Below are 12,933 nucleotides of genomic sequence, written 5' to 3' on the forward strand. Positions count from 1 at the left end.
CAATACCTACAGGCTCACACAGTACAATACCTACAGGCTCACACAGTACAATACCTACAGGCTCACACAGTACAATACCTACAGGCTCACACAGTACAATACCTACAGGCTCACACAGTACAATACCCACAGGCTCACACAGTACAATACCCTCAGGCTCACACAGTACAATACCTACAGGCTCACACAGTACAATACCTACAGGCTCACACAGTACAATACCTACAGGCTCACACAGTACAATACCTACAGGCTCACACAGTACAATACCTACAGGCTCACACAGTACAATACCTACAGGCTCACACAGTACAATACCTACAGGCTCACACAGTACAATACCTACAGGCTCACACAGTACAATACCCACAGGCTCACACAGTACAATACCTACAGGCTCACACAGTACAATACCTACAGGCTCACACAGTACAATACCTACAGGCTCACACAGTACAATACCTACAGGCTCACACAGTACAATACCTACAGGCTCACACAGTACAATACCTACAGGCTCACACAGTACAATACCTACAGGCTCACACAGTACAATACCTACAGGCTCACACAGTACAATACCCTACAGGCTCACACAGTACAATACCCACAGGCTCACACAGTACAATACCTACAGGCTCACACAGTACAATACCCTACAGGCTCACACAGTACAATACCTACAGGCTCACACAGTACAATACCTACAGGCTCACACAGTACAATACCTACAGGCTCACACAGTACAATACCTACAGGCTCACACAGTACAATACCTACAGGCTCACACAGTACAATACCTACAGGCTCACACAGTACAATACCTACAGGCACACACAGTACAATACCTACAGGCTCACACAGTACAATACCTACAGGCACACACAGTACAATACCTACAGGCTCACACAGTACAATACCTACAGGCTCACACAGTACAATACCTACAGGCTCACACAGTACAATACCTACAGGCTCACACAGTACAATACCTACAGGCTCACACAGTACAATACCTACAGGCTCACACAGTACAATACCTACAGGCTCACACAGTACAATACCTACAGGCTCACACAGTACAATACCCTACAGGCTCACACAGTACAATACCTACAGGCTCACACAGTACAATACCTACAGGCTCACACAGTACAATACCTACAGGCTCACACAGTACAATACCTACAGGCTCACACAGTACAATACCTACAGGCTCACACAGTACAATACCTACAGGCTCACACAGTACAATACCTACAGGCTCACACAGTACAATACCTACAGGCTCACACAGTACAATACCTACAGGCTCACACAGTACAATACCTACAGGCTCACACAGTACAATACCTACAGGCTCACACAGTACAATACCTACAGGCTCACACAGTACAATACCTACAGGCTCACACAGTACAATACCTACAGGCTCACACAGTACAATACCTACAGGCTCACACAGTACAATACCTACAGGCTCACACAGTACAATACCTATAGGCTCACACAGTACAATACCTACAGGCTCACACAGTACAATACCTACAGGCTCACACAGTACAATACCTACAGGCACACACAGTACAATACCTACAGGCTCACACAGTACAATACCTACAGGCTCACACAGTACAATACCTACAGGCTCACACAGTACAATACCTACAGGCTCACACAGTACAATACCTACAGGATCACACAGTACAATACCCACAGGCTCACACAGTACAATACCTACAGGCTCACACAGTACAATACCTACAGGCTCACACAGTACAATACCCACAGGCTCACACAGTACAATACCTACAGGCACACACAGTACAATACCTACAGGCTCACACAGTACAATACCCACAGGCTCACACAGTACAATACCCACAGGCTCACACAGTACAATACCTACAGTCTCACACAGTACAATACCTACAGGCTCACACAGTACAATACCTACAGGCTCACACAGTACAATACCCACAGGCTCACACAGTACAATACCCACAGGCTCACACAGTACAATACCTACAGGATCACACAGTACAATACCTACAGACTCACACAGTACAATACCTACAGGCTCACACAGTACAATACCTACAGGCTCACACAGTACAATACCTACAGGCTCACACAGTACAATACCTACAGGCTCACACAGTACAATACCCACAGGCTCACACAGTACAATACCCACAGGCTCACACAGTACAATACCTACAGGATCACACAGTACAATACCTACAGGCTCACACAGTACAATACCTACAGGCTCACACAGTACAATACCTACAGGCTCACACAGTACAATACCTACAGGCTCACACAGTACAATACCCACAGGCTCACACAGTACAATACCCACAGGCTCACACAGTACAATACCCACAGGATCACACAGTACAATACCTACAGGCTCACACAGTACAATACCTACAGGCTCACACAGTACAATACCTACAGGCTCACACAGTACAATACCTACAGGCTCACACAGTACAATACCTACAGGCTCACACGGTACAATACCTACAGGCTCACACAGTACAATACCTACAGGCTCACACGGTACAATACCTACAGGCTCACACAGTACAATACCTACAGGCTCACAAAGTACAATACCTACAGGCTCACACAGTACAATACCTAGAGGCTCACACAGTACAATACCTACAGTCTCACACAGTACAATACCTACAGGCTCACACAGTTCAATACCTACAGGCTCACACAGTACAATACCCACAGGCTCACACAGTACAATACCTACAGGCTCACACAGTACAATACCTACAGGCACACACAGTACAATACCTACAGGCACACACAGTACAATACCTACAGGCTCACACAGTACAATACCTATAGGCTCACACAGTACAATACCTATAGGCTCACACAGTACAATACCTATAGGCTCACACAGTACAATACCTATAGGCACACACAGTACAATACCTAGAGGCTCACACAGTACAATACCTACAGGCTCACACAGTACAATACCTACAGGCACACACAGTACAATACCTACAGGCACACACAGTACAATACCTACAGGCACACACAGTACAATACCTACAGGCTCACACAGTACAATACCTATAGGCTCACACAGTACAATACCTATAGGCTCACACAGTACAATACCTATAGGCTCACACAGTACAATACCTACAGGCACACACAGTACAATACCTACAGGCTCACACAGTACAATACCTACAGGCTCACACAGTACAATACCTACAGGCTCACACAGTACAATACCTACAGGCTCACACAGTACAATACCTACAGGATCAAACAGTACAATACCCACAGGCTCACACAGTACAATACCTACAGGATCACACAGTACAATACCTACAGGCTCACACAGTACAATACCCACAGGCACACACAGTACAATACCCACAGGCACACACAGTACAATACCTACAGGCACACACAGTACAATACCTACAGGCTCACACAGTACAATACCTACAGGCTCACACAGTACAATACCTACAGGCTCACACAGTACAATACCTACAGGCTCACACAGTACAATACCCACAGGCTCACACAGTACAATACCCACAGGCTCACACAGTACAATACCTACAGGCTCACACAGTACAATACCTACAGGCTCACACAGTACAATACCTACAGGCTCACACAGTACAATACCTACAGGCACACACAGTACAATACCTACAGGCACACACAGTACAATACCCACAGGCTCACACAGTACATTACCTGCAGGATCACACAGTACAATTCCTACAGGCTCACACAGTACAATACCTACAGGCTCACACAGTACATTACCTGCAGGATCACACAGTACAATTCCTACAGGCTCACACAGTACAATACCCACAGGCTCACACAGTACAATACCTACAGGCACACACAGTACAATACCTACAGACTCACACAGTACAATACCTACAGGCACACACAGTACAATACCCACAGGCACACACAGTACAATACCTACAGGATCACACAGTACAATACCTACAGGCTCACACAGTACAATACCTACAGGCTCACACAGTACAATACCTACAGGCTCACACAGTACAATACCTACAGGCACACACAGTACAATACCCACAGGCTCACACAGTACAATACCTACAGGCTCACACAGTACAATACCTACAGGCTCACACAGTACAATGCCTACAGGCTCACACAGTACAATACCTACAGGCTCACACAGTACAATACCTACAGGCTCACACAGTACAATACCTACAGGCTCACACAGTACAATACCTACAGGCTCACACAGTACAATACCTACAGGCTCACACAGTACAATACCTACAGGCACACACAGTACAATACCTACAGGCTCACACAGTACAATACCCACAGGCTCACACAGTACAATACCTACAGGCTCACACAGTACAATACCTACAGGCTCACACAGTACAATACCTACAGACTCACACAGTACAATACCCACAGGCACACACAGTACAATACCCACAGGATCACACAGTACAATACCCACAGGCTCACACAGTACAATACCCACAGGCACACACAGTACAATACCTACAGACTCACACAGTACAATACCTACAGGCTCACACAGTACAATACCTACAGGCACACACAGTACAATACCTACAGGCACACACAGTACAATACCTACAGGCTCACACAGTACAATACCTACAGGCTCACACAGTACAATACCTACAGGCTCACACAGTACAATACCCACAGGCACACACAGTACAATACCTACAGGCTCACACAGTACAATACCTACAGGATTACACAGTACAATGCACACAGGCTCACACAGTACAATACCTACAGGATTACACAGTACAATGCACACAGGCTCACACAGTACAATACCTACAGGCTCACACAGTACAATACCTACAGGATTACACAGTACAATGCACACAGGCTCACACAGTACATACCCACAGGCTTGCGCACCAAAACATTCCCAAGGTAGAAAACCTGGAACCGCTGAACTAACTCGTTCTTTGGAGCAGGAAACTCAACTATGGATATACAAAAGACAGATTACTGAGGTATAGTGAGATAACACACAAAGATAATTATTGTACTTGGTCTTAACCATTTTATACATGTTAAAAGCAACAATATATGAAGCTAAATTGTGCCGCAGACTCACGGGTTGAGCTACACTCTTTAGAAAAGGCATAAACACTTCTAAAGACGCAAGAGTTCTGTTCTCTGAACCGCCTGGATGAAAAAAACTAAATTTATGCTTAACTGATTAATTCATACATTTCCCAAACTCTCAAGAGCACTTCCCTCCCACCTCACTGGTTTGCCCGTTATATATATAGCAAAAATTGAGAAAATAGACATAAAAAGGTAGGAAAGGTAAAAGCAGGGAAAACAGAGGTGAAACAAAGGAACCGTAACCAAAAACGTTTTTCTTTATTCATCAAGCTGTGGAGTTGACAAGTAATGATGTGCAGGATAAAAATGAAGAAAAGAAAATTTATGCTTAACTGATAAATTTATTTCTTTTTTGACATGACAAATCCACGGATCATCTTAATTACTAATGGGATATTCACCTCCTGGTCAGCAGGAGGAGGCAAAGAGCACCACAGCAGAGCTGTTAAATAGCTCCTCCCTTCCCGAGCCAAGGTGCAGCGGTGTCTGAAGTTTACAATAACCCACAACCTGTCTAAAAGAACAGGGCGGGCCGTGGACTCATCGTGTCAAAAAAGAAATACATTTATCAGGTAAGTCCACGGATCATCTTAATTACTAATGGGATTCAATACCCAAGCTAGAGTACACAGATGATATGGGAGGGACAACACAGGTAACCTAAACGGAAGGCACCACTGCTTGAAGAACCTTTCCTATTAGTAATTAAGATGATCCGTGGACTCATCGTGTCTTAAAAAAGAAAAGAAATAAATTTATCAGGTAAGCATACATTTTCTTTTCTTTTTTAAGACATGATGAGTCCACGGATCATCTTAATTACTAATGGGATTCAATACCAAAGCTAGAGTACAGAGATGATACGGGAGGGATAAGATAGGGAACCTAAAAGGAAGGCACCACTGCTTGAAGAACCTTTCTCCCAAAAACGGTGCTCAATCTCCAAACACACAGTTTCAAAGAAAAACAGATGTGAGTGAAAGAAAGGCCCTTGATTAGAAAGTCCCTCCTCACGGAAGTCTCAGAGGTGGCAGAGATGACATGTTCACCAGATCTGCATACCAAACTCTGCGAGGCTAAGCCTGTGCTATGAGGGTTACCGATGCCCTCTCCCGCTTGATTCGAGCAAACACCCGAGGAAGAAAAGCAAACTGAGAAAAAAACTGGAGAACACTTCCAGATGGAATTCCCACTCCCCCAGATGAAAGGTCTGCTTGCTCAAGAAATCCGCCTCCCAGTTGTCCACCCTTGGGATTGGGACTGCCAACAGGCAGCAAGAATGGGCCTCTGCCACCTGAGTATTTTGGATACCTCTGTCATCGCTAAGGAACTTCTCGTTCCTCCCTGATGATTGATGTAAGCCACTCATGTTATTCTGACCGACTGGAACCTGACAAACTGGACTGAGGCTAACTGCGGCCAGAACATTGTAGATCGCTCCCAGCTCCATAATGCTTTTAGGAAGAACAGCCTCAGGCTGAGACCAAACCCCCTGAACCCTTAGGGAGCCCCAGACTTCTCCCCAACCTAGAAGGCTGGCGTCTGTTGTCACAATCACCCAAGATGGTCTGCGAAAGCAGGTACCCTGGGAGAGATGATTCCAGTAGAATTCGAGGAGAGAAATCCGTATAATCTCCTATCCATTGCCTGAGCATGCTTAACTGCCGAGGTCTGACGAGCAAACGGAATGATGTTCATTGCCGCCACCATCAGCCCAACTACCTTTATGCACTTAGCCACTGAAGGCTGAGGAGGGGACTGAATGACTAGACAAATATCGATAATCTCTGATTTCCTGACATTGTCAGAAGAATCTTCATTGATAAGGAATCTACTATGGTTCCAAAGAAAGTTACCCTTGTTTGTGGGACAAAGGAACTCTTTTCCAAATATACCTTCCACCCGTGATATCGCGGGAAGGATAACACCATGTCCACATGAAATCTTGCTTGCTGTAAGGATGGCGCCTGGACTTGGATGTTGTCCAGATAGAGTGCCACTGCAATGCCCCACAACTGAAGCACCGCCCACAGCGATCCCAGAGCCCTTGTGAAAACTCTGAGAGCTGTGACAAGACCAAAAGGACAAGCCACGAACTGGAAGCGTTTGTCCAGAAAGGCAAACATAGTACTAGAGACGATTCTTGGGATGGCACATGAAGGTACGCGTCCTTGAAATCCTCTGTTGTCATAAATTGACCCTCTTGGATCAAGGGAAGAGTGGAACAATAGTTTCCCTCTTGAAGGACGGTACACTATTGAGATCTAAAAAGTGGTCTGAAGGGACCCTCCTTTTTTTGTGAACCACCAACCAATTGGTGTAGAAAACCCAAAACCTGAACCTGTATTGGAACTGGAACAATCACTCCCAGGTCTGAGAGGTCTCCTAATCAGTTTAAGAATGCCTCTCCTTTTTGTCTAATCTGCAAATAATCTTGAAAGCAGAAAACTGCCTCTGGGAGGAAAACTTTTAAACTCTAATTTGTATCCCTGGGATACTATTTTCTATCGCTCAGGGACCCTTACAAGATCCGGTCCTGGATCGGGGCATGACCTTCATGCTGTCCTTGTTTAACAGCAGGCCATTACATTTTTTTTTTTTAATTCTTTAAATTATTATTTCCGCCAAGCCAGATCCCAACAGGGTCTTCCCCTTGTAAGGAATCTCTAAAAGCTTAGACCTAGATCGTACATCCATAGAACAAGTCTCTAACCATAAAGCTCTGTGAGCTGGAACAGAGAAACCCTTTAAAGTTTCATGAATTGGGTTAATCACCCGCGCTGCCCATTTTATCGACCTCGTAAGGGTGAAAGGCTGAGTGGACCTTGCCGGGGATTAAACCTGTAACCCTTGGGTTGCTACAGAGCTCAACCACAGTGCATGTCGAGCTTATCTGTCGAAACCTATGCTCCCGGTTTGATAACTTGAAGGGAAAAATTTGAAATAAAGCAATTAGCCAATTTGAAAGCTTTTATCCTATCCTGGATCTTGTCCAGGGGAGTTACTGACTTAGTTCTATCAGACAGCGCATCAAACCAATATGCCGTTGCACTAGTGACGGTAGCAAAGAACACAGCTGGTTGCCATTGTAAGCCCTGGTGTACATACCCTTGCTGATTTTTGTCCATAGGACCTTGGAAAAAAACCCAACTATCCTCTAAGGGTATAGTAGTACTCTTAGCTAAGCTGGAAACTACTTCTTCCACCTTAGGAAATGATTGCCCAGCCTCCTTAGCTGAGATTTTTTTTTTTTTTTTTTAATAGGGAATGCGCACTAGGATAGATTACACCGATAGTGTCTGAGTCGCCCAGGGTAGCCAAAAACATCCTAAAGTAACAAATGGAGGTGATCAAGCTAAAAAACTGAAAGAAAAACAACCTCAGGATCAAATAAAGATATTATTCCATCTGAGTCCGGAATTCTCTCTCAGATAATCCTGAAGTATCTTCCTCTTTCAGGTAACAGGGAAGAACCATTCGGAAAAGCAACTACTAAGTCAACCCTTTTCTATTGACCTAAATAATTGAAAATAATTCCTCTAATAAAGTTTTCTACCTCGTGGGAAAACCTATAATGAATGAAAAGTAAAGTAACTCCAAGAGGAGAGGAAGCGCAGGGCACTGCATGTGGGCCATAACATTTTGTGGGACACTTATAGGAGAAATTTGTGGCACAGATTTTTGTGAGCTCCTGTTCCATCCTGAGACACAAAGGATGGATTAAACCAATAACAGTTGAAATTCGTTTAATAAAGATCAACAGATAAAAAACGTTACTGTCTCTAACTTTTGCTGTAAATTTTTATCTCTGTGTGCAGAAGTCTTAGATTAGCACACAAATATTACACTTACACCTCAGTGAAATCTTGCTGAGGTGCCTTTCTAATACTCATGTCTTAGATCCTAAACAGATCCAGAGCGCTTTTAGCTGTAGCGCTATCCGGACCCACATAGATGAACACACTGAGTGCTTAAAGCTCCACCTTCCGATGAACGGAAGAAAAGAAGCGAATGCAGCCTAATTCGGCCTCCCACATAGTTCCGCCCCTCGTGGGTGATAACACGCATCTCAAAGTTTCCTTATAGAAAAAACTAGAGATTGTAAATTGCACCTCTCAGAAAACAGCGCAAAACATAACCCCGCCCTTCATGGGCGTAACAATACACGCTCTCCCGGTCGCCATTATTATCACAGAAATAGGCTACCGTGGGATAACTGAAACCCCCTTTGTTAACCTGGGACAAATAGTAATACTAAAAGATAGGTATAAAATAATACGTGATTTACCAGCGACCACATAATAAGTGGTTTAGCCCTCTCTGTTATTGGACATTACTCTTGAGCCCCTTAGTCAGTCCGGTTCAAGTGCCCCCAGAAGCCACTCTCCTCAGCCCCAGTGCCTGCTATTAACATGCTGTCACAGGATCCTCCTAAATAAATATATAGGAGATATATGTCCCAGTAAAGTGCTATATTTCCTCTGTCCTGAATCCTTTTCTTGCTTCAGACCCAGAATAAAAGAAAAAGTCAGCACTTACCTTTGAAATCTGCCCGACAGCAGGGCAGCTCAGCAGGTTTAAGAGGTCCTCTCCCTCTCATAGCCCTGTGGATAAAGATACAGCCTGAATCATCATACTTAGGCTATCAGGATAAGGGCAGCATCAATGTATGGGAGGCGCAGTGAGAATTATGTCCCACAAGTTCCCATTGCTCTAAAGCCACCACTGCTCTACTGAAGAGACTGATTTGGACTACGGCTACACCCTAGGACAAATCAGCACACTCTGGCACTACTTTAAAAATTATAAACTCTTGATTGAAGAATCTATACTAACACCTCACTTTACCTCTTCCTATCACTAACGTAGGCAAAGAGAATGACTGGAGTGGGAGGGAAGGGAGGAGCTATTTAACAGCTCTGCTGTGGTGCTCTTTGCCTCCTCCTGATGACCAGGAGGTGAATATCCCATTAGTAATTAAGATGATCCGTGGACTCATCGTGTCTTAAAAAAGAAAAAGTATCTATTTTCCAGGCATCAAAATTATAAAGAAGTCTTTCCTTAAAATTTTGAGTATTAGGGAAAAGAGAAGGAACTTAAATCTCTTGATTCATGTTCTCTGCAGAAACGACTTTTGGAAAGAAATAAAACTAAGGCCTCAAAACCACTTTATCTTGGTGAAAAATAAGGTAGGGAAGATCACAAGAAAGAGCTAACAATTCAGATAATCTTCTAGCAGATGATATTGCTAGTAAATACAAAAAAAACATAATTTATGCTTACCTGATAAATTTATTTCTCTTGTAGTGTATCCAGTCCACGGATCATCCATTACTTGTGGGATATTCTCCTTCCCAACAGGAAGTTGCAAGAGGATCACCCACAGCAGAGCTGCTATATAGCTCCTCCCCTAACTGTCATATCCAGTCATTCATAAGCTAGGAGTATTACGCTCCGAAGCCAAAAGGACAGAGAGGTTGCCGAAGCTTTTTGTATATACAAAAGGGCTGCGGCTCATTAAAGGTTCACTATTGGCTATTACTATTTTCTATATCCTCCTATGAGCTTAAAGAAGGATGGTTATAATGCGGCTTCTCCTAGAATCAGCATCCGCTTTTGCCCTGAGGAAACCCCTGTGCTTTCTGGCTGTCACGTGGGGGGTGAAACGTACGTCGGCAGTGACGTAGGAAGTGGAGATGGACGTGCATGAAGGACAGATCGCTGTGGCGTCCACGCTGTGCTAAACTCAGCATGTTGGCGAACAAATGCTTACTCTCACACAGAAACAAATTGGAAATTCTACTATTGGAAGCTAACACACGTTTGTATAACTAACTGAGCCTATATAATCTGACATTGCAGCTTGTCATATATCGGATACCAGAGGGTGTTTCGATGCACCATTTGCACACACGGCTCCAAGTAATGGGACAAACTTTTATTTGTTGTTGTTTTTTTGGGGTGATCTCCCTATACTGCTACAATAACAACCTGTGTGCAATTTCTTCATTTTCATCTTGTATCTTATGTTTCAAGTTTAATATGTTCTTGATTTAACAATATTAGCGTATATGCAACTGTGAAAGCCTTGGGGTAGTTCTAACATAGATCTAGAATAACTATATTCATGACACCGGATACCTTTAATAATTGGTGGTGCCCGCTGAATACTGGAGTTGTTATTTCCTATCCCTATAGCTTTTTCTTGTCTTTGAAAAATCATTGTATAAATTAACATATGTATATTGCTCAATGTTTATATTTACAGTTAGTCTGTATACACTGGGGTTAAGAAACATAGATCCAGATACATTATAACATGACACCAGATACCTTTAACATCATTGGTGGTGCCCGCTGTTACTGGAGTTGTTCCATTGGCCCCCTACAGACTATACTGTTCTCTTCTAAATTATTTGAGGAGGTTTATGCACAATTTGGCCAAATTTAGGTAATGTGCACATTATTTAAGCGATACACATAACACTTTATTCAGTCTTTAAGTGTAATTTGTTTGTTGCCCTTATTTATACAAGAGTTGTCCTGACATAGATCCTCAATGATCACTATGGTGGCAGATTTTACGCTTATACGTAACCACCCGCTAGTGGAGGTGTTGTCAGTGCAGACAGTTCATAGTTTTACAGCTTTATTGTCTTGCTCTGTGTGATTTACAATAAATTTGCACAGCGAAATCTGTGCTAATGCATTTGTCCTACTTCGTTTCCTGATTCATTGGTTCATGTGTCTTTTCACTGGTTGGTTACTTTGATATTCATATTATCGGGGTGTCATATGGGAATGTGGTGAACGAGTTCACTTACCGCTATTTGCGGAGCTGAGAATTTTGCTGAGCAATTTATACTAAAAAATATGTGCTGAAATCCCTGTCTATATCTATAGCAATCTAATTGCGGTTGCTGTATAATCTCCCTTTTTCATATTGAATCATTAAATATTTTAAGAGTCTGCACATTTGAATCTTTTCCTTCATACAAGGTTTTGTATCACCTGGGCGTTGCCATATAGTCCAAGGTAAAGATATAATTAGGCTTTACTAGCCTCCCTTTCCCTATCTTATTTTTACAATTTAAAATAAACTTCTTGATTGAAGAAACTAAAACTAACACCTCACTTTACCATGTCTTCCTAGTATAACAGAGGCAAAGAGAATGACTGAGGGTGGAGGGGAAGGGGAGGGGCTATATATACAGCTCTGCTGTGGTGCTCTTTGCCACTTCCTGTTAGCAGGAGGTTAATATCAAACAAGGATGAAATCCGTGGACTCGTCATATCTTTGTAAAAGAAATTTATGCTTACCTGATAAATTTATTTCTTTTTTGACACGATGAGTCCACGGCCCCCCCTGTTGTTATTAGAGACAGGTTGTTGGGTTTGTAAACTTCAGGCACCTCTGCACCTTATTACTTACTTTCTCTCCTTGACTTCGGTCGAATGACTGGGTTGGGAGTAAGGGAGGTGATATTTATCAGCTCTGCTGTGGTGCTCTTTGCCGCCTCCTGCTGGCCAGGAGGTGAATATCCCACTAGTAATTGTGATGATCCGTGGACTCATCGTGTCATAAAAAAATAAACCTCAGTGCTTAAGGGTTTAATAGCCTTAAACAAAAATCACCCAAATTAGCGGAGTCAAAGGAAATTGGTACATCGGAATCTGAAGAAATGTCCCCTTTAGAAAAGGCATCTGAAATTTGAAAGCAAACAGCAGAGGGACCCAGGGCCTGTTACC

At 43.3% G+C, this 12,933-nt stretch overlaps 1 protein-coding gene across 2 annotated transcripts in view; it reads right to left on the bottom strand.

Annotated features, from left to right (window-relative positions):
* The window catches only part of APBB1 (amyloid beta precursor protein binding family B member 1), a 248,072-nt gene that overhangs the window by 20,240 nt on the left and 214,899 nt on the right, over positions 1 to 12,933 (bottom strand). For both annotated transcript variants that reach the window (XM_053708844.1, XM_053708843.1), the window contains exon 11: positions 4,953 to 5,036. In XM_053708844.1, coding sequence (XP_053564819.1) covers positions 4,953 to 5,036 — 84 coding nt within the window. The remainder of the gene's footprint in view (positions 1 to 4,952; positions 5,037 to 12,933) is intronic.

Source organism: Bombina bombina, chromosome 3 (assembly GCF_027579735.1).
Source record: "Bombina bombina isolate aBomBom1 chromosome 3, aBomBom1.pri, whole genome shotgun sequence".
Taxonomy (NCBI): Eukaryota; Metazoa; Chordata; class Amphibia; order Anura; family Bombinatoridae; genus Bombina; species Bombina bombina.